This window comes from Alternaria ethzedia, assembly GCF_023757985.1.
Source record: "Alternaria ethzedia strain BMP 0044 chromosome Unknown scaffold_5, whole genome shotgun sequence".
In the NCBI taxonomy this organism is placed as follows: Eukaryota; Fungi; Ascomycota; class Dothideomycetes; order Pleosporales; family Pleosporaceae; genus Alternaria; species Alternaria ethzedia.
This window is the reverse complement of record NW_026056198.1, coordinates 1,148,593-1,169,539: the sequence shown is the minus strand read 5'-3', so window position 1 is coordinate 1,169,539 and position 20,947 is coordinate 1,148,593. Positions and strand designations below refer to the sequence as shown.

At 52.3% G+C, this 20,947-nt stretch overlaps 5 protein-coding genes across 5 annotated transcripts; 1 reads left to right on the top strand and 4 right to left on the bottom strand.

Moving 5' to 3' along the window:
* Positions 1 to 2,329: 2,329 nt before the first annotated feature.
* On the bottom strand, positions 2,330 to 5,347 carry J4E87_003103 (uncharacterized protein; the record flags this gene model as incomplete). The annotated part of the gene is made up of 5 exons (XM_049374736.1): positions 2,330 to 3,775; positions 3,823 to 4,385; positions 4,433 to 4,532; positions 4,585 to 5,001; positions 5,213 to 5,347. The coding sequence occupies 5 exons, from the start codon at positions 5,345 to 5,347 to the stop codon at positions 2,330 to 2,332; spliced, it is 2,661 nt and encodes an 886-aa protein (XP_049235727.1).
* Positions 5,348 to 6,449: 1,102 nt separating this feature from the next.
* Positions 6,450 to 7,210, bottom strand: J4E87_003102 (uncharacterized protein; the record flags this gene model as incomplete). The annotated part of the gene is made up of 2 exons (XM_049374735.1): positions 6,450 to 6,888; positions 6,942 to 7,210. 2 exons carry the CDS (start codon positions 7,208 to 7,210, stop codon positions 6,450 to 6,452), a joined length of 708 nt encoding a protein of 235 aa, XP_049235726.1.
* Positions 7,211 to 7,989: 779 nt separating this feature from the next.
* On the bottom strand, positions 7,990 to 9,042 carry J4E87_003101 (uncharacterized protein; the record flags this gene model as incomplete). Its single annotated transcript, XM_049374734.1, has 3 exons — positions 7,990 to 8,352; positions 8,402 to 8,865; positions 8,916 to 9,042. 3 exons carry the CDS (start codon positions 9,040 to 9,042, stop codon positions 7,990 to 7,992), a joined length of 954 nt encoding a protein of 317 aa, XP_049235725.1.
* Positions 9,043 to 9,780: 738 nt separating this feature from the next.
* On the bottom strand, positions 9,781 to 11,346 carry J4E87_003100 (uncharacterized protein; the record flags this gene model as incomplete). Its single annotated transcript, XM_049374733.1, has 3 exons — positions 9,781 to 10,013; positions 10,060 to 11,109; positions 11,154 to 11,346. The coding sequence occupies 3 exons, from the start codon at positions 11,344 to 11,346 to the stop codon at positions 9,781 to 9,783; spliced, it is 1,476 nt and encodes a 491-aa protein (XP_049235724.1).
* Positions 11,347 to 11,730: 384 nt separating this feature from the next.
* J4E87_003099 (uncharacterized protein) lies at positions 11,731 to 12,783 on the top strand (the record flags this gene model as incomplete). The annotated part of the gene is made up of 1 exon (XM_049374732.1): positions 11,731 to 12,783. The coding sequence occupies one exon, from the start codon at positions 11,731 to 11,733 to the stop codon at positions 12,781 to 12,783; it is 1,053 nt and encodes a 350-aa protein (XP_049235723.1).
* Between the last annotated feature and the right edge of the window lie 8,164 nt (positions 12,784 to 20,947).

Sequence of the window (20,947 nt, the reverse complement as noted above, 5' to 3'; positions counted from 1 at the left end):
GCCCGTGACAAGACCTGCGTTGGCGCGACACGTCTCCCATATACAATGGGTACGCATTCATCTCGCAAGCTTTCTCAACTGCACGCGAACGCGACGACTCCATCTTCAATCTCCCCTGTCCCTCGTTGCTTCCTCTTGGGGTTACCTTTGCGGCGCGCCCTAGTGGACTGGTGGGGACGTTGATCTTCGCTAGCCACGCGTCCGTCTACACGACGACTCCACCCGAACATTGACCACGACCGTTGGACATGAATTTCTGCACCAATTCGCGGAGAATTGCCAGCAGCGCCTCGACCACTTCTACTAGCATCGTGAACTTTTCCATCCTTTTTCAAAATCCCCGTGTCCTGATCACATGGTTCGCCTTCTACAGCCCCCTGTGAGGCGCATGCGCGGCACGGGGCTTCTCGGTGGCGTATCTTTCGGGATCGACTGCAAGTCATAACCCGATTACGACGTGTGCGACAGAGCATTTTGCCCCTAGTGTCTAGCATCACGTTGCAGAGGTGTTAGGCATTAGAATTGCACTAATTATTTGTTTACTTTTAAAGTATCTTTACTACTATTATAAACTAATTATTCTTTATTATAAAAAAGTATTTTTTACTTTTATAGCTCTAGTTTATAATTCTAGTAAAATCTTCTTTATAGTATTATTATACTTCTTTTAGCTAAAGTTACTTAGTACTTTTAGTTAAAAGTAAATTAAGAGAATTATTATACTAGTATTAAAAGCGCTAATTATAAAGTTATAAAAGTAAGTAAAAGCTTTATATTTCTACTTTATAAAAATATAAACTTTTACTAGTATAGTTACTATAAAATATATAAAGAGAGACTTAGCTCTAGCTTACTTATAAATTAAAGCTTCTATTTTATATTAGTATTTTTTTTAGTTAGGCTTACTAGTATTATAATAAGTAGTAATATACTTAAGTATCTTATTTTACTACTAGACTAAGTTCTAAAATAAAGTAGCTAATTTATATTTTTTATATATAAAGTTAGTCTAATTACTAGTAAGTATAAAAATTAGCTATATTTTAATAAAAATAATATTTAAAGTATTATAAAGAAATTTTAAGCGCTACTTACGTAAAAATTTATACTCTAAAAATAGGTAACTATAGTATTATAAGATTTATACTTATAGTACAGCTGCCTTTGCTACTATACTAAACACATCGAATTACAAGTTAAACAACCCAAATCAGACACCTAGTGGACAGAGCATTGCCTGCCTCATCATTGGATTCCGTACGTGCATAGGATCTTCCAGAACTAACTGTTCCACATCTTCGCAATCCTACTCATGCGCAGGGCTGAGCAGTTGCACTCTGCAGTCATACAGCGTTCGTCTTGGCTCGTGCACACACAAGAGAAGCCTACCAGAACTTCTCGTACTCATTTACACTGGCATGCAAGTGCAGTGCAGGTACTCAAGTCTACGCGGCTGGGTTCGGGGGAACCTGAGGCACCATTTAGTCATCCTGGACACCCACAATATCCGTATGTACTGTGGAAAGCTGATAACAACTCGACCCACAGCTGCTTTTTCGTTCGATGGCTTTCTAGCCACCTGTCACCGCTTGTTCCTCATCAACTCCGAGCTTGTCCGTTGATCCAACGTACGGAAGTTTCTTCATCCTCACCTCCACATCACGACATCTCTGTCTTTACCACAGCCTATCATGAGTAAGAAAAACGTCACAGCAACGAATGATCCACGATCTCCCTCGAGGATCTTCCGCTGGTATGCTCATCAACGTCAAACTGTCGATGAATGATGAGTCACTGGGTTGCGACGGTTGAAGAACAGCCGCAGCACGACCGGGGAAGGTGACGTGGACCGTGGTTTAGATACACACCCCACGTAGCACCGAGTACGTACCACGGAGATTGGTAAGGGCACGTGTACCGTGAGCATACGCCCTGCATGCGACGGTCGTGCGGAAGCCCGTACTGTACGCGTACGCGGTCAGGCGTCAATGGTGAGTTGAGACCGGTCAGGACGTACAAGTCTACTCGTGGATTGCCACACGTTGCATGCGGAGCCGCATCACGACTATGATCTCAGGACAAGCCATGAACTCAACAAAAGAGCGCAGACATGCAGGAAAGAGCGAAAATCGGCGTGAGACATGGCTCCTTGTCGCTGATCACGGACAGTGCAACGGGTGGGACCGAGTTTCAGCGTTGGATTACGCAAGCATGAAGCAGCCTTCATTTAGCCAAGAGGTATCTCAGTATCGACGTCGTAACACATCCCAATCCAATGGTACCCTTCCATATCCATTTCCAAGCGCCTTGAACACCAGCTATACCATCATCACAATCCCGCCTTGACAACCAACACACTAGCTCCCAGTCTGCCCTCCCAGACCTTCTCAGCAAGCACACCCAGTGTTGCTGCTGCACTCGAGCTACTCCTTATCTCGTCTGCTGTGTTCTCCCTCTCCAACATACTGTTCCTTGCTACGTTCCTACCCAGCACGATGAGATCACCAGCGTTCCTCGGCGACTGCCCGACCTCAATGCTCGCGCGGGCAATGACATCCTGAATAGGCGCAGTGGAAGCCATAGTCTCGAAGACGACACGGCTTGCCAGATCGACAGGCAGTGAAGCGCGGAGCGAAGCGAAGAAGGCTGCATCCTGCTCGCGGGATGTGGTTGTTGTTGTGACTACTTCCCCGGCCTTTCCTAGAACCGTTGACGAAACAGGTGAAGCTTGGCCGATAACGGATTCCGGAACGTCAAAGTACACGACGGTGACAGTGACTTGAGGGTTCTCGGCTAACTGAAGAACCAGACGTAGAGCAGTCCGGTCGTCGTTGCCACCAAAGAAGGGGAAGAAGACGTGGTGGCTTCGATCCGCGATGGGTGCTGTGACCGCCTTGTCCCTGGCGCTAGATAAACTAACACTGCTGTATGTCCTCGTAAGCTTCAGCCGCTGCTTCTGCTCTTTGTTCTTGCTGCCGCCAAAGTTCTTGTTGATCAGGACTGCCACGGGTATACTGGCTTGTTCGAGTGTGTCGTGCACAAACGTGTTGTACGTTGAAGCGGCGAGCTTGTTCTTCGTTCCTTTGTCTTCGATAATGGCTTGCTCCGACATACCGCCTGTCTCGCTCCAAGGCAGGACTAGGAAGTTGGAGTCAGATGCACGGGTAGCGAGGGTCTCGGCGAAAGACGATTCCGGCACGACGAGCACTTCGCCGCTGACGGCAAGGTTGTGGAGACGGCCAAATGTGCGGAACGTGTTCACGACTGGGTCGTAGGCTGTGTAGGATTCTAGCTCCGAGACCTGCATGACGGAGGAGCCACGGTCGGTGAGGTTGAGTAGTCGGAGACCGTAGGCTTCCACTGGTCGTGATGGCGCTGTCTCGACGAGTGACGTCTCGCCTGTCTCTTTGCTTGTGCTGATATCTTTGGATGGATGTGTCTTGGGCGCTGGTTTGTCCGCGTTTCCACCAAAGAGCGAGGTGAAGGCCAACAGGTTGGGCATGCTGTCCAGACGGAGGTAGATGGTCATCCGTTGGATCTTCTCAGCGGCCATCTTCTCGTAATTGATCCCATCGGCACCTTCGTCTGAGCCGTCGAGAGGCTTGCCAGTATCCCAGTCAATCTCACCGCGACGCCATGCCTCAACCTTCTTCTGATACCAGGGAGGGTAGAAGTACATGGTCAATGGAGACGATGCAAAGGTAGTAACGAGGGCCATGACGACGAAGATGGTGAAGGTTCGAGTGCTGAGGATCTTGGCATTCAGTCCGATGTTCTGTGATTGTTAGTGCTGGCCTGATGCCGTGAATGATGCTTACTTACCAAGACGATAAGCTCCACCAATCCCTTACAACTCATCAAAGAGCCCACAGCGAAGCATTCTCGCCACAGCATCTTGCTTCCGCGAGCTGCAAGTGTTGCACTCAGAAACTTGGAGAAGAACGCGACAGCGCAGACGCCGATGACGTACGCCCACACAATACCAGAGTCCAGGAGACCGATGTTGGTGTTCAGTCCCGAGAGAGTGAAGTAGAGCGGGAGGAAGAGTGCTCCAATCAGATCCTCAATCTTCTCAGCGACTTTGATAGCAAAACCACCCTCATGGGGACAGATGAGTCCCGCCATGAACGCTCCGAAAATGGGGTGAACGCCGATGATACCAGTGAAGAAGGCAGAGCCCAGAGCGATGAGCAGGGTCAGACTGATGATGCCTTGACTGGGACCATCTTGGAGTGCGCGAGATCGGCGTAAAACGTAAACGAAGACTGGCCGGACGGCGTACACGAGGAATATCATATATCCAGCGCAAGTGAGGAGGACCCACAGTGCTGAGAGACCTGAGCCAGCGTTGACGAGGGCTACGCAGAGAGCGAGGAGGATCCATCCTGTATAACGTTAGTCAAGATACTAGCGGACAAGCTGTGCGACTTACCAACAACGTCATTCCCAACACCCGCTGAAAGAACAATAACACCAACCGGCGTCATGAGCAGTTTCAATTCCGTCAAGATACGACAAAGCACCGGAAAAGCCTAGACGTCCAATTAGCACGAGAACGAACCCCCTCGAATCCGCAGAACTCACAGTGATAGCCATAGCCACACCAATAAACAGCATAAAAATCGCAAAATCAATCTGCACCGTTCCCGGCTCATCCTTGAACTCATTATACAACCCCACCGCAATCGCACAACCCAGTCCAAACGGCACCGCCATACTCGCGAGTCCAACATTCAGCGCAGGCCGCCAATTGCTGAGTAGGAACCGCAGATCGACTTCCAATCCGATGATGAAGAGGAATAGCGTCAGCCCGAGGTTGGCGACTAGGTTCAGGTTGGTCATGGACTCGGTTGGGAAGATGGAGGTTTGAAAGCCGGGAATGCGGCCCATGACGGAGGGGCCTAGGATGATGCCGCCGATGATTTCGGATATCACGCGTGGTTGGCGGATCTTGGAGAGGGGCCAGTTGAGGGCGCGGCAGAAGATGATGATTATGCCTGCCTGTTGCGTACATTGTCAGTATGCTTCTCTTTGAAGATTTTGGTAGATATCCAGGAACGACTCTAACTGGAGTCCTGGCTTGCGGATGTAGAACCAGTGATATAGACTGAGGTTGCTCAGATATTGAGATGGTGATAGTACTAGATCGGTGAAGCGTCTCACCAAGCTAGAACCTCAAAACCCGATGCTTGGGGTAGTAAAGACAACATACCTGAACAATAAACAGAATAATCGGATGATTCTTGTCAAAATGCACAGGATTGACACCCTCAAGAATACCCGCTTGCGGCGGAGCCTTGATAGGCTCCGTGGGCGCCGCACTCGCAGATGCCATAACAGAAGACATGTCGAACGAGCTCGAACCGGTAGGTCTGGTATGGTCGTAGTAGCAAGCAAGGCTGAGAGACAAACGCAGAACACACTCCCCCACAAAAGGTTCACTACCCCAGAGTACTTAAAACGTGTGAAAAAGAAACAGCGAATACCCCAGGCTAACATATACCGTCGTTGATATTCCAGCGAACGGCCCCAGCCCAAAGCCCCGAACCTTCTAGGTCGCAAGCGGCATGGAGCGTCAGCCCAGGGTCTAGGCGTGTCTTCGCACGGCGTCTTGGACCTTTGAACTTTCTGTCCGCTGCGGCGCGGGCTGCGGAAGCTAAGCTGCAAGTTCCTTGAAATGCCACTTGTGGAGTGAATAACGTGCGGCTGTGATTTGCGTTACCTTGCCCATGTGATGGTGAAAGTGCGTCCTCGTGCTGGACATCGCGAGCTACCCATGCTGCATCGACATTGGCATCAAGACTTGGAAGTGCGCGCATGCCTCTTCACCGCCCACGCCCGTGTGTCTACATTGGTGGTGAGGCAGGGTGGCAGGGTTTGTGGCGTTGGCTTGGGGTTCGCCAAGCGGCGTTGTCGTCAGCCTATCTGCTACAATGCGCGATCAGGCGATACCGTCGCGATCGAGCAGGGTGCATTGCAGGTTGCGATGTGATTATCTCTCAGGCAAAGATGTTGCGCCAAGGGGTGCAGCCGGTCCTTTGGTGGAGTGGAATGTGTTCAGATGACATGTGGTGAGGGAATTTAGGAGATGGGGGAGTTTCCCCGCTGGGCTGGGGTTGGTTCGTGGCACCTACCTGGCGGCGGAGCGGGCGGAAGTCACAGGGGACTTGTGTCACGATGACTTTATCGTGGTTTCCTGGCACATGAAGAGGAAGGTTCTACGAGGCGCGGAAGCATGGTGTTTATGTGGAGAGACATCTGGTGTTCGTTGATGTACCTGGGTAGTTTCATCGTACTGACACGATGCAGACACTTCTACAACTTCTGAGGCTTCACATCCACAGCAAACGATACTCCCGCATACAGTAACTTGAGCTCATTATCTACAAGTCCTAGCTCCACTATATACAAGTCCCTATCCTGGAGCATCTCCATCACCCTTGGCACATCTAGCACCCAATCCTCTTCCCACTAACAACAACATCATCATACCAAATCGTATTCGTATCGCCCCCATAACTCTCCCACCCAAAGTACGCGCCCGTAATCTTCGGCTTGACTGAACTCCTCGTCCACTGCCCCGCATTCGCATTCGTCGCGCCGTTGCCCACCGTCAGTCCCGGAATCGTCGCATTGTTCAGCCACGTCTCTACGCTGCCATCGGTGCCGAGATGGTACTCGAAGCACGTCCAGGCGTTCGTGGGTAGTGCCTTTGAAGATGCGATGCCCTGTGGGCTGAGGTCGGGGAGAGTGGCGTCGTCGGTTTCGCGGTTGTACATGAGGATTTTGGACTGGCCGCCTATGCGGAGGTGTTTCTTCGCGCCTTGCGCGGAGTCGGGCATGGTGATGAAGGTTACGTGGGAGTCGGTTAGGGGCTTGGATGCTTTGCTGTAGGTATGTTAGTTCATCTTTCTTCTCTTATCAGTCAAGTGGAGGCCTACAGGTACGTCCGCACGTAAACATCTCCAGCGGGAATCTTAGTCGTGCCAACGAAGATGTGGCCGCAAAAACCTCCTGCGCCGTCAACACGGATGCTGTTCTTGCCTGTGTGCGCCGTCGTGCTGTCTAGGGTGACCTTTCCGCCTTGCGAACAGTCTGGGGCGTAGGTTGGCCACGCGGTTTGGTCCCAGCCGTTCTCGAAGCCTTCGGTGACTTGGGAGAGGGCTGGTGCCGCGAGGGCTAGAGCGAAGAGTGCTGTTTGGCCGAACATGTTTGCTGTGGGTTTGGCAGAGTATGAGGTGCTGGTTTCCAAGACGGCGGCCAAGTGCTATTCCTTTATACTCTTCATTTCACAGCCCAAGCTTTTCCCTCCGTAGCTCAAGAGGTATAGTGCCATGCTTGTTACGTGCTTGTTTCCAAAATATATGAGTTCGCGATTTAGTGGACGCCAGAGTGGTTAAAGTGTCGGTAGATCGTGCGCCTTGCCCCAGGTAAATGTTCGGCTTTTGTGCCACTTAGATTACTTCGAAATTTAGCGTGGTACATGTTTATATTACAACGTCACCTGAGAGAAGGTTTCGCCGCCATTTCTCACAAAGATTGATTGTGGTATGCTAATTCATATTGCGTCGGACCGGTGCGTGGGGCGTTGAAGTTGAAGACCGTGGCAATGCAGACACCATTGCGCATCGCGCCGAAAAGGGAATGTTTGACTCTTTCATTCGATAGCTCGTAAGCTAGCCTCTAAAACAGTTGTATATAAGTAACCCGCAATGCAGTTTCGGCCAGCGCTACAGAAACAGCTTCAAGACGCTGAGAATAGAGGACGCCATGAGGCGCCTACAAAAGAGACCAATTTTCCTAACCAATGGAAGAGATGACAGGAGAGATGGGGTATGTATATCCACCGTGGGGGTATTACATATTGTACGGACCAGCCTTTGGGAAAAGACTAATAGAGAAGAGACGGTGGATGTAATGGTGAAATGCGAGACGCGGCTGTATAGCAATCTCTTAATGCTGGAGGAATAGACTCGGCTGGTGTGTTGATTACGCAACGGTGTTGGCAGCGGCCTTGTTGACTTGTGTGACAACCACAGCAATGACAACGACGACGATGATGATGAGCAGGAGGACGAGTAGGCACCACCACTTCTTGCGGTTGCGGCTGCGGGCCTTGACAATGGCACCGTCGATCTCCACGTTGGCGGCCTTGACGTTGTCGTGGATCTCCTCACCCTTTTGCTCGATGTTGGCGACAAGCGGCTCTTGCTCCTGGACGATCTGGTCGAGGTCTTGAAATAGCTGGGCAAGCTCGACCATTTGACGTTCTATGTTCTGAATGGCTTCGTGGCGCTCCTTGACGTTGCGCAGGGTGGATGAGGCTTGGCCGCGGCGGTCTGAGTTAAGGAGCTGAAGGGTGTTAGAATAATGATGTGATGGACGAATTGAAGCTACTTACAGCCTGCTGGAAGATGGGCGCATCGGGGTCTGACACTGCATCGCGGACCTCCTGTTCTGTAGCGTCTGGGCGCACAATGCGGTATTGGCGCTCGGCAGCAGCTTGTGAGTCCCTTCGGAAATCCGACTCGAGTTGTTGGTACTTGTTGATGGTCGCCTTGAGTCTTCGGTCGACCTTGCCGACTTGTGGGGCGTTTCTTGGGTGACCAGAGTCGGGCTTCGACTTGATGGCCTTGACGCGGCCAACGAGGCCACGGTAGCCGGTCATGATCTGCGAGCTGAGGTTGTTGATCTCGCCCGAGGGCATGTCTGGGCGCGCCAATGACTGCTTGAAGACACGGTCGAGGTTGCTGAGCTGGGCATCGAGGTCGTCGAGGGCGCGGTCGACTTCGCGGCATTCGTCGAGGATGGCATTGGGGTTCGCGCTGGCGCCGCCGCCGGGGTAGTTTTGCATCTCTACATCGCCTGCACCGTGTTAGAGATAGTCGTTGAGGTGTGGCGCATCGAAGACGTACCATAGCCGCCCTGGTTGTAGTTGTTGTAGCCAGCCGGGCTGGCGTCGCGTGCGTCGTAGGGGTTACCGCCATACGATCCTATCTGGCCGTAGCCCTTGTTTCCGTACTGTTCGTCCGCAGCAGCCATGGTCAGCGTGTGTAAATGTGTAGTGTAGTGGAGTGGATGGTGTTGTAGGAGGGCACAGTCAAGCGGGTACGCTGACAGAGAGGGAACTTACGCTCATTCTGAAACAGGCCCTGTGTGGTCTGAGTGGACGTGAAGACTCCTGAGACAGCCGACTGCAAACGCGGGAAGCGGCACTAGAGTAGCGGTGGGCTCGTGACTAGGCGAAGGGTGAATTGAGGTCAAACGCGCTTGAGCTCGAATCAATGTTGTCAATGCTGTACAAAGGCTGGCGACAGAAGATAAATGTGTTTCAGCTCTGCGATGTTTCCTGGGGCTGAGTGGCAGAGTGGACCGCACATGCAGGAGGCGCTGGGCTAGCTCCATGGGGCTGGTAAGCAGCGGCGCGTCGTTGACCCGCAGCGGCGAAGAACCTCACTCTAATTTTGGCACACGCACATGCTTCGGCGTCTAGAAGGCACCTGGGCACTCTTTGGGCTGCAAACTTGCTATTCGCTTGCACTACTTTCGCATCTACTCTTCACTTTCGCCTCATCTCGTAAAGAGTCTCCGAGCCGGCCACCAAGCGCTGACGCAGCTTCACGGTCATCGCAGGAAGGTCTGCGCTAGACTCAGCCTTGCAGACCGCATCTCAGCTTATGAACGCCTCCACTTCTTGGTTGGACTCCACGTCTCTGCAGCTTGGGAGCTCAAGTCTAGCCAACATGTACGCCCCACCGGATGAGATGCACACCGCACATACTAAGTGGCTGGCGCGCCTGCAGTCCCCCAGCGCGTCTTCTCATCACCCCCAGCCCACGACTTCTCCTGGTAGCCTAGTCGCTGCTTGACTTCATCTACCGTCGCCTTGTCTCCTGTGTTCTTGCCAATGTTGTCGCTAATCTTAACGGCGTAACGCCCCGCAGCCGAGGCGATCTTGATCACAATGTTGAGGGGCACAGACTTGTTGCCTGTTGTTTGCTCGACAAAATCATCTGTCATGGTCAGCCATGTCTTGCACCATGTCCACTGCGCACTTACTTGTCAGGAATGTTCCAACACCGAAAGTGGGCTGGAACCCTGCTGCTTCCGCTGCAGCCTTGTATTTGAAGCACAGCTCAAGGTTCAAAGAGTCGGAGAACACGATGGTCTTTTTATCCTTGATGCCTTCCTGGTCGTAGAAGTCGCGCATCATCTTGATGAACTCCAACGGGTCTCCAGAGTCCTGTCGCACACCTGCGAACACCTCGGCATAAGTCTGCCTCGATCCTAGATTTCCGTCGTATGGTGCTTGGATCGGCGGGTTGGTTGACGCCATTGTCTCCACGGCATCGTTGTTGGTGGTTTGGCCAGCTGACGCCAGCGTTGTGCCACCGCCTGGGATAGCCGTGGTAACGCGAGGAATCTGCTTCTTGAAGGCTCTCAGGAAGGTCGGTGTGCCGAAGGTATCCGTGAGTGCGATGCTCAAGACGCCTGCGCCAAACGTCGCTGTCCAGTATTCCAGGGCAATCTCGTTTGCGCTCTCGTAGTTGTTGGTAATGGCAGCCACACCCATGAACCACTCATGCGCGACGGTGCCCACAGGAACGAGGCCGTGCTTCATAGCGAAGTGGACATTGCTCGTCCCTGAGAGTTTGCCTTTCCATCCTGCCTTGGCGCCCTCGTCAGCCGCCCGGCGCAAGCCCTGCAGCACTAGATCCTGAGTATGGTAGTCGCGACGTCTCCGCGAGCCAAACTCCGAGAAGATGCATCCTCCTTCCAGCAGACTGCGCCCCTTCTGGTATGCCTTCTCGACTTGGCCCTCATGGCTCCAGTCTGTCTCGACGAACTTGAAGTATGCCTCGCTGACCAGCGCGAGTAACGGAATCTCATACAGGATGGTATCTAGCCAAAGGCCCTCGGTGTGGATGTGGAAATCGCCGCTGTCGCTGTCTGAACCAGTGTCGTTCGCGGGTTGGAAAGATAATTTGAGCTGTGTGGAGGGCTTGAGGCGGAACGTGGAGAGGAAGTGGAGGTATTGCGCGTTCAGGTAGGGGCAGGTATTCTTGAGGAAGTCGATTTCGGCGTCGGACACGGTTATATTCTCGAGTTCTGGGGGGTTAGCAGCTATCGTGTAGGGGAGAAATAGGACATACTATCTACTTGGGCTTGTAACCACTTGAAGGCTGCGCGATTCAGCTTCTTGTCGGGCGTGCGATTCGTGAAGCCGTAGGTGACTGAGACATCTGGGAAGAACTTGAGTATGCAACATTGCATAGTCAGCTTGTAGAGATCGGTGTCTAAGAGGGAGATGATGCCCTCAGGCAGGTTGGCAGGTTCCGCGGCCATGGTTGTGTGTGGGTGTATTGCGCGATTGTGTGATTCAGCCTCAGGGTTGCACTTGCGATCGCGATAGATGGAGGGGTGGTGGGGCAGGCGCGAGGTTATAAGGGCGCGTAGAGTGGGTCGCGCGTAACTGTGGTAGAGAATGAGACCTCGTGTGATTGTAAATTGGTGGAACAATTCTCAATGCTAAACATGTGCATTCACCAGACAGATTATGTTCCGAGCAGTGACGGCATGCGGCGCGTGAAGTCATCGAAGGCTAGCGCCGATTGCCGTCAGCCCTACCGTCAAGAAACCCCGGAGGCGCATGAAGCCTGGACTCGTTCCGCTCTTCACACGCCTCAGGGTCCAGCAACCGTCGCTCCTTACCTCGCATAGACCCAAGAGATGCTCGTTGCCGTCTCGATTCTGGCACTCTCGCTGTCCTTCCTGGTCTACCAGCGCCCGCCCTCGACATGGCTCGCCTTCATTACTCGCTTCACACGCTCTGGCGCGTCGTCGATACCTGAGAAGTCGCAGCATGGCGAGACAGACCACCGCACCCCCGCGGCGGAGCAGCGCATAGAGCAGACTCCAACAAAGCATGAGGATACCAGAGTGACTGCAAAAAGTCCATCTCCCGAATCCACACCAAAAGCTGCGCCGGCCTCTGAAAAAGATGCGCCTGCAGTACCTACCTTTACGCTCAACGAGCACGAGAGCTCCGACGAGGATGAAGAAGACAACCTCCCACCGCCCTCATTCCCAGCCATGAACTCCGCCCAGCGAGCCTCGAAGCCGCCCTCGCTATCCGCCATGCCCCCTCCGTCCACCATGCCTCCACCCAGCAAGCCCTCGCTCATGGCCCCGCCACCAAAACCCACAACCTCTCTCATGCCGCCACCCCGAGTCGCAGCTTCAAACCTGCGCGCCCTCCCCAACACATCCACCCAGTCAATGCGCGTACCCACAACCGGGCCACTTCCAAACCGCGGCCCGCTACCCAATCGCGGCCCACCGACCTCAAACGGCAGCCTGGGGCTCCCACCCACCGCAGGCGCCTCACTCAAGACACCAAATGCGCGAGGCAAGGTACTCCTGTCGCCCGGCCACTCGCCACTTGACTGGGCCTATCTGCAGAAGTCAGGCAAGAACTTGTCGGGCGTGGACTCGATGATACGCGTTACACCCGCTATGCTCAAGGAGAAGAACGGGCGCAAGGGGAAGCCCGCGTGGTCGAGCTATCAGGGTAAGGTATATAATATCTCGCCCTATCTGCCGTTTCATCCCGGTGGAGAGGGCGAGCTGAAGAGAGCGGCGGGCAAGGACGGGACGAAGCTGTTTATGGAAGTTCATCCTTGGGTGAATTGGGAGAATATGCTCGGCGAGTGTATGGTGGGTATTATGGTTAGTGAAGAGCAGGCGCCGAGTGACGCTGGCGGATTAGAGGACATGGATTGAGGATTGAGGTATGATACCCTATAGACCAATGCATTAGACGGCGTTCAAATCGAAGTTGTTACCACAGCATACAGAACACAATCACGCGATAGCAAGAAGTTGAGGGCGCTGCGAGACGGATACATGCCGAGATGTGTTTGCTAATGTCAACACGGAGAACATGCCAGCTGTATGCATCGAGTTGGGGAGGCAGCGTTCACAGGTGTAGTAAGCTTTGAGTATCTCCAGGGTATATTGTAAGATGTTGAATTGCAAGGAGTACCGAACATGTAGGTCTAATCTGACCCTCCACCCACGACTACCACAGGGAAACCAACAGCGCAACACGTGTTCATACATGGCCAACGCTGCCGGAAGTCCCATGACGCCAGCCCTGTCTCACTGAGTGACCGAGTCCTCGACATGCTGCGCGCCATCGATCTCTCGGAGCAAGGAAAACACAGCATCAGCCGTGCCATCTTTCTCCGGAGACCTCATCTCATAATCCCGAAGCAAAGCAAGGATGTAATCAACCATCGCCGCCCTCTTCTTGACGCTCTCGTCGCCGTACTTCTTTGATAAGAAGCCAAAGCGTCGGTCTGCGCCACCTTCGTCCGGACACTGCCCGGCCCTAGTTCCTGAGCAAAGCAACCACATCATCAGCTGTCGCTGCCTCCCCCTTGGCGCTCTCGATGCCATGCCTTTGGGTAAAGAAGCCAAAGCTCTGACCTTCAGCCTTCATATCCAGCCCTTCCACACTGTGCCTCTTATGTAAGAGGTTACAGCGCCAGCCTGCGTCATCCGCCCGCTCAAGCAAAGAAGACACCGAGCCTGCCCGGGCCATCTTCCTTGAGGGCATCCGCACCAGCCTCGATCTCCGGTGAGACAAGCCACAGAATACTGTGGTACCTCAACCTCAAGGCTCCCCAACCCACCCGAACGCTCAAGCAAAAGAGGACACAGATTCTGTGTAGCCCTCTACTTGAGATCGTCCATGCCATCCTCGATCTTCGGTGAGACAGCCATAGACTCTGTGGTGCCTCGATATCGAGGAACTGCTCCCTAGCGCCATTGTCCCATCTCTTGATAGTGTCGTTAGACTGACTTGCTTCGCCATTCACTCCGGATGTGCTTGTTTTTGGCTGGAGTGGACCGACATCAGTAGTGTCTCGCTGGTGCAGTCACCGGCATGGTCAACACCATGGCGCTGACCGACCTGGTCGAGTTTCTTTTGATGGTTTCGTCGGTCTTGCGTTGCATGGCGGCTATGAGCGTGGCATCCTAAGACAGATGTTAGTTCGTGTGTGACTGAGTGTTCTGGATACATACCTTTTTCCTTGCCGCTTCGAGGCTTTCTGTTAGGCTTTCAAGGAGTTTAGCCAGGCCATTTTGACCATTTTGGCCAATTTTGTGGTGGGTGGGTGTGGTGGAAGGTGGCAGTGTTGCGAGCGGAGGAAAATTTTCAGTAGGTGAGTGCGCAGTGGAGGAAGGAGCGATGAAAGAGCGTGCGTCATCGCACGTGCACCAGGCCGAACACGATAGTGACTGTGATCAGTGATTCTATACTATCTAGGATAGCTATATATATCTCTTCACTGCACCACATGATCTGCTTTCCGAGTGTGTCTCAAGGCGTGGTTAGCAGCTTCGACTGCATCCATACTAACACATCACCGCGAAGCTCGTATTCCGAATCACCTGGGAGGTACTCGCTACGCTGAAAATTTTCAAATGAATCTGTTGAGAGCATTGTATACCTCGGAGTACACTATGACATGAGTTACACTGCCAGGGATGACGAGCTTGCACTGCCCGATCCTGGACAAGTCTCAATATTGAATAGCGGCCCTAAAAGAGGAGTGAGAGATCTCTCTGATTCAGTTTGTGCAAATGCAAATCAACCCTTGTTCTCCAACCGCGTGACGATAACAGGAAGCAGTACTGCGCAACATGCCACCATATACGCGCTGACGCCAAACGCTCCTTGAACGTCATACTGAAACCGCGACCAAAGAACACCAAAAAGCAGACTCGCGACGAGGAACACCACGAGGACAATCAGCGCAAGCGTATCGCGGTCCAAGCCCTCATCGTAGTAAATACCCCATCCCTCAGCAGGCTGCCCGACCTGACCTCGCAGCTCACCACACGTACGCTTCGGGAGTTGGTCTAGAATCCAGGTGTCTTTCTCGTGGACATCTGTGGGACATCTGAATAAGCTTGCAAGATAGACTGGTGGTATTGGTGGGTATGTGGTTGGCGGGCCGGGGATACAGCGATACTCTGCTCCTGGTGAAGACTGAAGCAATTGATGCTGCGTAAGACGATGGTCCTGATGGGCTATCGCCGTACTCCCATTCGAAATTCACACCGTTTTCATCAGCGATTCCCCCGTCCAACCAGGTGTCAATGGCGTCGTGATTATGAATTGATGTGGTTGATGGGTCATCCAATCCTGCAGCATCCGTCATATCCGCATTTGTCGCGATGTCTCCCGATGCATCTACTTTTGTACAACTCTCAAACGCAGACATCGCCTCCTCAACCGTTTTAATCTGAAAGTATGGATTGCTTGGTGTCGGCAATCCCAGAGGCGGCTCACCAAGCGGGTGCGGTTGTTTGATAAGTTCAGGGTTCGACTCAGGAATTGCTAAATCATGTCCAATCTGTTCCTCCGCCGGTTGCGCATAGCAACTGCACTCACGCAGTACTCGACAGGATCACATCGCTCTCATTTGCCTGTGCAACTGCAAGCAAGTGCCTGCCATCAACGTAGTATTGTCTAAGATTCGCGATGTAAACCAAGAGCTAAGGTATCACTGACAAAGAAAGGAAACATCGTTATACAATATGCCATCCATACGCCACTCCCATGAACAAGTCTCATCCTATTGACGTCATGTACAAGCAAGTGCTTCCATTCGGGTCACAAGGGTAAGGATCCAGACAATCGTTGAAGCTCGACTTGCTACAATTGTAGCCGGGACAACCCGATACATGCGGTGCGCAACAGAAAGTCGTTGTTAGTGTAATCGACTCTTCAGTATCTTTTCTGGTGTGACAGAGATACGGGCTCGTGCCGCAGTCGGAATCTTTTTCACACTTCGCCTTAGGGGCCAAGAATGTGGGCGCTGGCGTGGTGTCGGCGCCGGCGGGTTGGGATTTAGGTTGAGTCTGGGATGTTTGTGTGGGTGTGGACGCCGTTGCGGACGGACTTAGACTGGCGGGAATAGTGTCGAGGGCATCGCTACTTTTGGATGTAATAGTAAGCATCGTCGTGCCTGGGGTGGTGTTTGATGGTGATGACGGGCCGTCTGGAGGCGGTTGAGAGCTCGGTGATGACTGAGCATGTTAAATCATTATAACTACCGTATATGGATCTGATACACTTACGTCTGAGCCCTTTGCATGATTCTCATTGTTTGCTCTGACCTGTGTAGGTATAACACTACCCAGAATGGCGCAGATCGCAACAACCGCAACAACCGCAACAACGATCATTGCAATAGCCACGGGATGTCTGAGATGATGCCTGCCGTAGTGGAAGCTCCTCTTTTGCTGAGTTATTTCGCTATGACTTTGCGAGCTTACGCTGGCATTTTGGCGTGATGATCTACTGAGATTCCGTTGGGTTGATGCTGAATTTCGACTGTCTTCCTGTGAACCTGTTCTCGTATTCCGCTCGTGAACATGGACCGTTACTCTTTGATTGGACTGAGGTGCTGTGTTCCCCATAGAAGTCAAGCCATCGTCATTGTTGTTGCGAAGATCAAACTGCGCATTATTCGCCATGATAGGGCTGCACCATCGGAGAAGTTAGGCGAGAAATGGGAGTACGTGGACGAGCGAAAGTGCATATACGGGGTGCGAGTATACCCAAAGTTCCAGCGTTAAACGACGCCCTGGAGCACATGGTCAGAGCCTCTTGCCCCCGGTACACTGTCAGGGGCCGTTTCTCCCTTGAAGGACGCTCCGTAAATAACACAACTTCTGCCCCCAGTGCATACACACCCTATCGATAGGATGAAACAATCGAAGACGGAGCACATCTCCCTTGCCTAAGCTCTAGCCTTACATCCCTACCTATGTAGAGAGTATAAATCACCTTGGAGGCCGCCCCGAAGTCGGCCTCGACCCTAACTGGGTTCAAGACAGGTAGGGCTCCGGGGTTTGCCTTCTTTGGATGCCTACTAATCTTCATTGACCGGAACTCAGCAAATCGCTACTCTTAAACAGTTGGAAGGCCTGGTCGGAGGCGAATAAGTCAAGGTACCTAGGTAGTAAACGACTCATAGGCATGCATCTCTTCGACGTCGACACTTCTTTCACCAAGGAGCTCTCTTTCACATGATTGGGGTATGCACCCATAGATGATTGCTCATACATCTCGGCCATTGAGATCACTGTAAGGCTGTGTTGCAAGGTGCACTCGTAGCTTGGCACCGCAAGGCTGAGTATCGGTTCGAGGGCCAAAAGATCATTCGTGACACCTCCAGGGCTCTTGCTCCATCAGATCCCTAATCTGCAGGTCCGCCAATCTTTGGCGGGACAATCGAAACTCGTTGGGGCGATGTTCTGTTCCGAGGAGGAAATGTGTTTGGCTGTTAACTTGAGCTGTGTAACCATGTGAAGTTGGTGGCGCTACCTAGGTACTCCTCATCGAGATACCCAGATAGCGTACAAGTGATCTTCTTCAAAGAATCAAATCTGCATAGTGAACTTGGGCTGTTATGCATGCGATCGCGTTATTGCCAGAATAGAACAGACGAATCTCGGCGTTCTTCTGTCAGCATGCTTTCACCGGTCCGTGGCTACGAATCTAGCCTTGTACACCCGAATATGGCTTCATTTAGTGGCTACGGCATGACAAACCGACACTATTCTGAAACCTCACAAGTGGTCGCACCTGTGCTCTTTCACCGGAAGAATATATGGTGACCGCATCCTGCACCTCTTGGAACAAAATGCACACTCTTGCAACAGCCTTCCTTTTAGCCGTTTGGACTTGTGCGACGTATCCGCCTTTGGGGCAGATATGGTCATGGAGATTGTTGGGTGCGCGGCAAGTGTAAGCCAGCTGCTAGTCTATATAGCCTTGTCATCCGGCCGCCTGGAGAAACTATGCGCTGAATTGAAAGACGGCTATGCAACTTACCGCGAAGAAGAGTCGAACATCAGTCTTTTACTGAGGATAATCCAGCGTCTCTCGCGCCAGACTATTGCGAACGAAGAATCTATCCTTCCTGTACTGATAGCAATCTCTGGACTCGCGTGCCAGGCGCTACACCTTCTGCGGCCCAACAAAGTCCTTGGTATCAATTGGACCCCAATCACGGCCCACGAGAAGATCAAGTCAGCATTCCAGTCACTGGACAAAAAGAGATCGTTGCTTCATCTATACATTTCTCAGACACACCACGACGCCCTCGTAGATCTTCGAGAGACAATCGAGATCTCCAATATGTCTTCTCCAAGTACTCCCGTACAAGAGAGCGCGAGTGGTTATGGGAAGCAAAATTCACGAAGTGCAAATACCGCAGGCGGTGAAAAGAAATCGTCTCCACCAGACGCATCGGGAGAGGAACAGATAAAGGGGTTCAAGGTAATTCACTCTTCGCCTCTTTGAAGTAGAGGCTTGCTGAAAACGATGCAGTTTGAGATGACGAACTCTACGAACCATGGTTTGCACTCGATGTTCAATCGCCAGACCGGGCTTCCTGACGCACGCGTCAAGTTCGATAATTTTACTCAGAGTGCAGGTGGCATGAGTATCATGGGAAATGAGACTCAACCCACCGATGCTACCTTTGTCGAGTACGCTCGTATCCACGGTCCAATCCAAACAACCGCCAAAACTGTCCCTCCGACAGCTTACACCAACACGCCAGCCCCAAGACCTGCGACCACCGATTTCGGTCAGATAGCACGCGTTCGGCCCAGCATCGATGACGAGTCACCACGCAGTTCGTCCGATGTCTCAAACTCTGGGACTGCTTCGCAATACCATCCAGGTCAACCGATGGGTTTACCGGACAGCCAGGCGCATTCCACGTACTACGATCATGGTGATAGACATGTGAACGACAGCGGATACATGAGCGCAGGGCAACAACAAATGCCATGGCTAGCACAAGAGCAACCTACTGAGCGAACCGAGGAAAGGTCACCCAGACCCACCGCAGAATCTGGAGAAAGGGTACAAAAGAAGGGTCGGGAGCTTCGGAAAGTGAGATCAAAAAGGAAGTGAAGCTCACAGGCTGAGCGAAGCCACAGCGAGTCGAAACAACAGAGTGGGAGATAAAGAGACAAAGGCATGGCGCAGGCTGTTGCGTGTGTTTCCTTCCGCGGATATTGGTGTATCTGTTACCACGTTGGCTTCGGAGTCCAGATCTTTTATCCAGCGTACGTGCGGCTCCATTGGGCAAATTTATCGCAACTCGACGACCGTATTTGATTCACAATCGCCAGTGGTCGCGTTTCTATGGGTACCTTTCGTTTCGTTCCTTTGCAGCCAACATTGCCATGCCACATTTTACTTTATATTAGTTACGGTCGTAGAGTGTGCGGCTCCATCGCGAAGTGGAGGTTCCATGTCGCTTCTTTTAACACATCTCTTCATAGTTAGCAACTACACTACTGGTTTGCGCGGAAAATACTTTACTTTTTCTCCGAAGTCAGTACCCCTTTCCAACGCCTTGCGCCTTCTACATCCACTCAAGCGAGCTTAGTGCAGAACCGTGACGCGTATCTAGACGCATCTAAACTATAGCGGAAACCTTCTAGAAGGAAGATAATCGATGTCAGATCTGCAAAACCCAGGTGCGTGCCCAGAGATTCGGATGCGCCGGATGCGCATGTCAGCGACACGAAGCTGTTGTCCATGCAAGGAAGAAACCGAACAGGTGTGAATAGGTCTTCTCCTACGCTGCAGCCCACGGCGGCGCGAAATAAGCATCTTAGAACAGCAAGAAGCATTCTTGACTTCTAGGCTCTCTGCTTTCGTATACGATGCCCTGTGCTTCACATGGTAGTAGGCACACTTCAAATTTTTCCGTGCTCTAGGCGCTGACGGCCTCTCTCACATGCGCGCTTGCCTCCCAAAACCAGTTCGTACTGGCCCAGCAGGGCGGTAGCTTCTGTCGCGGTCGGTAGAAAGTCGTGGGAAGCGGGCCGAAGGCGAAAAAGGACGCAGATGCCGAAAGTTTGACGTGCAGCGAGCCATCGTATTGTCATACAAGGCTGAAGCTCCTGGAGCAACTTTCCACGAACGGAAGGTCAGGAGCGATATTACGCATGATCGGGCGTAGGCTCTTGGCTGGCTGAGAAGGATCGCGACTGTGCTCGGCCAAGTCATTTTTCCCGGGGTAAAAGAAAGGCTAACGGGCCGTGCGCGCATACTCATCAAAAGAAGGCCCTCCTCAAAGCATGAAGAGAAGAGCTCATTGGAGTAGCTGTTGTTCATTAATCAAGATCTTGTATCTTGTGTTCCGAGTCGCGTGTCGCATGGTTCGAATGCGTTTCGATGCCTGTGCACACCAGGGCTTCCATACCTCTTTTTCTAGAAAGATACCACGTCCATCTCCCGTGGATGCGTCGAAGGGTACCACATTTGTCGTCAACCTGCGCACGCCATGGTTTTGGTGTGCAGCCGTGCGCAGAACCCGCCGGCAGTCCGGCTGCTTTGGGGATAGGCGGGCCAGGCGGGCCATTGACACTACGCTCGGATAGCCCGATGTTTGAAGCTTGCGTGAGATTGAACGTACAGTGTTCAGAGCGTATCATGTTAGTGAGATTCAGTGCTTCGCTTCGTGACGGAGGTTTTGCACCCAGAGGGAACCTGGTTAGGAGAACCTGGTGTTGATGATCTTGTCCTGGGGGATAATCCGGAGCTAGCGCCGATCAGATTGTAGTGACCTTCATCACGACCGCAGTTGCGCCGCGACATGAGACCTGGACTCGATGTGTACACGATGTCGTTGAGAAGAACACGGCTCATTGCTTGCGAGTGTGTAATCATCCGGTGTTTCCACAAGCTCCCGCTGTCTATCCACCAACCACGATCTGAAGTTTGACCTTCACATTAACCGAAGGAAGAGCTCCTCGTGGCCCAGCCGAAGCCACTGACCCTCTTCAGTGGTGCCGAGACTTTTCGACACTCAAAATACAGTAATGCCGGCCGTGCCGC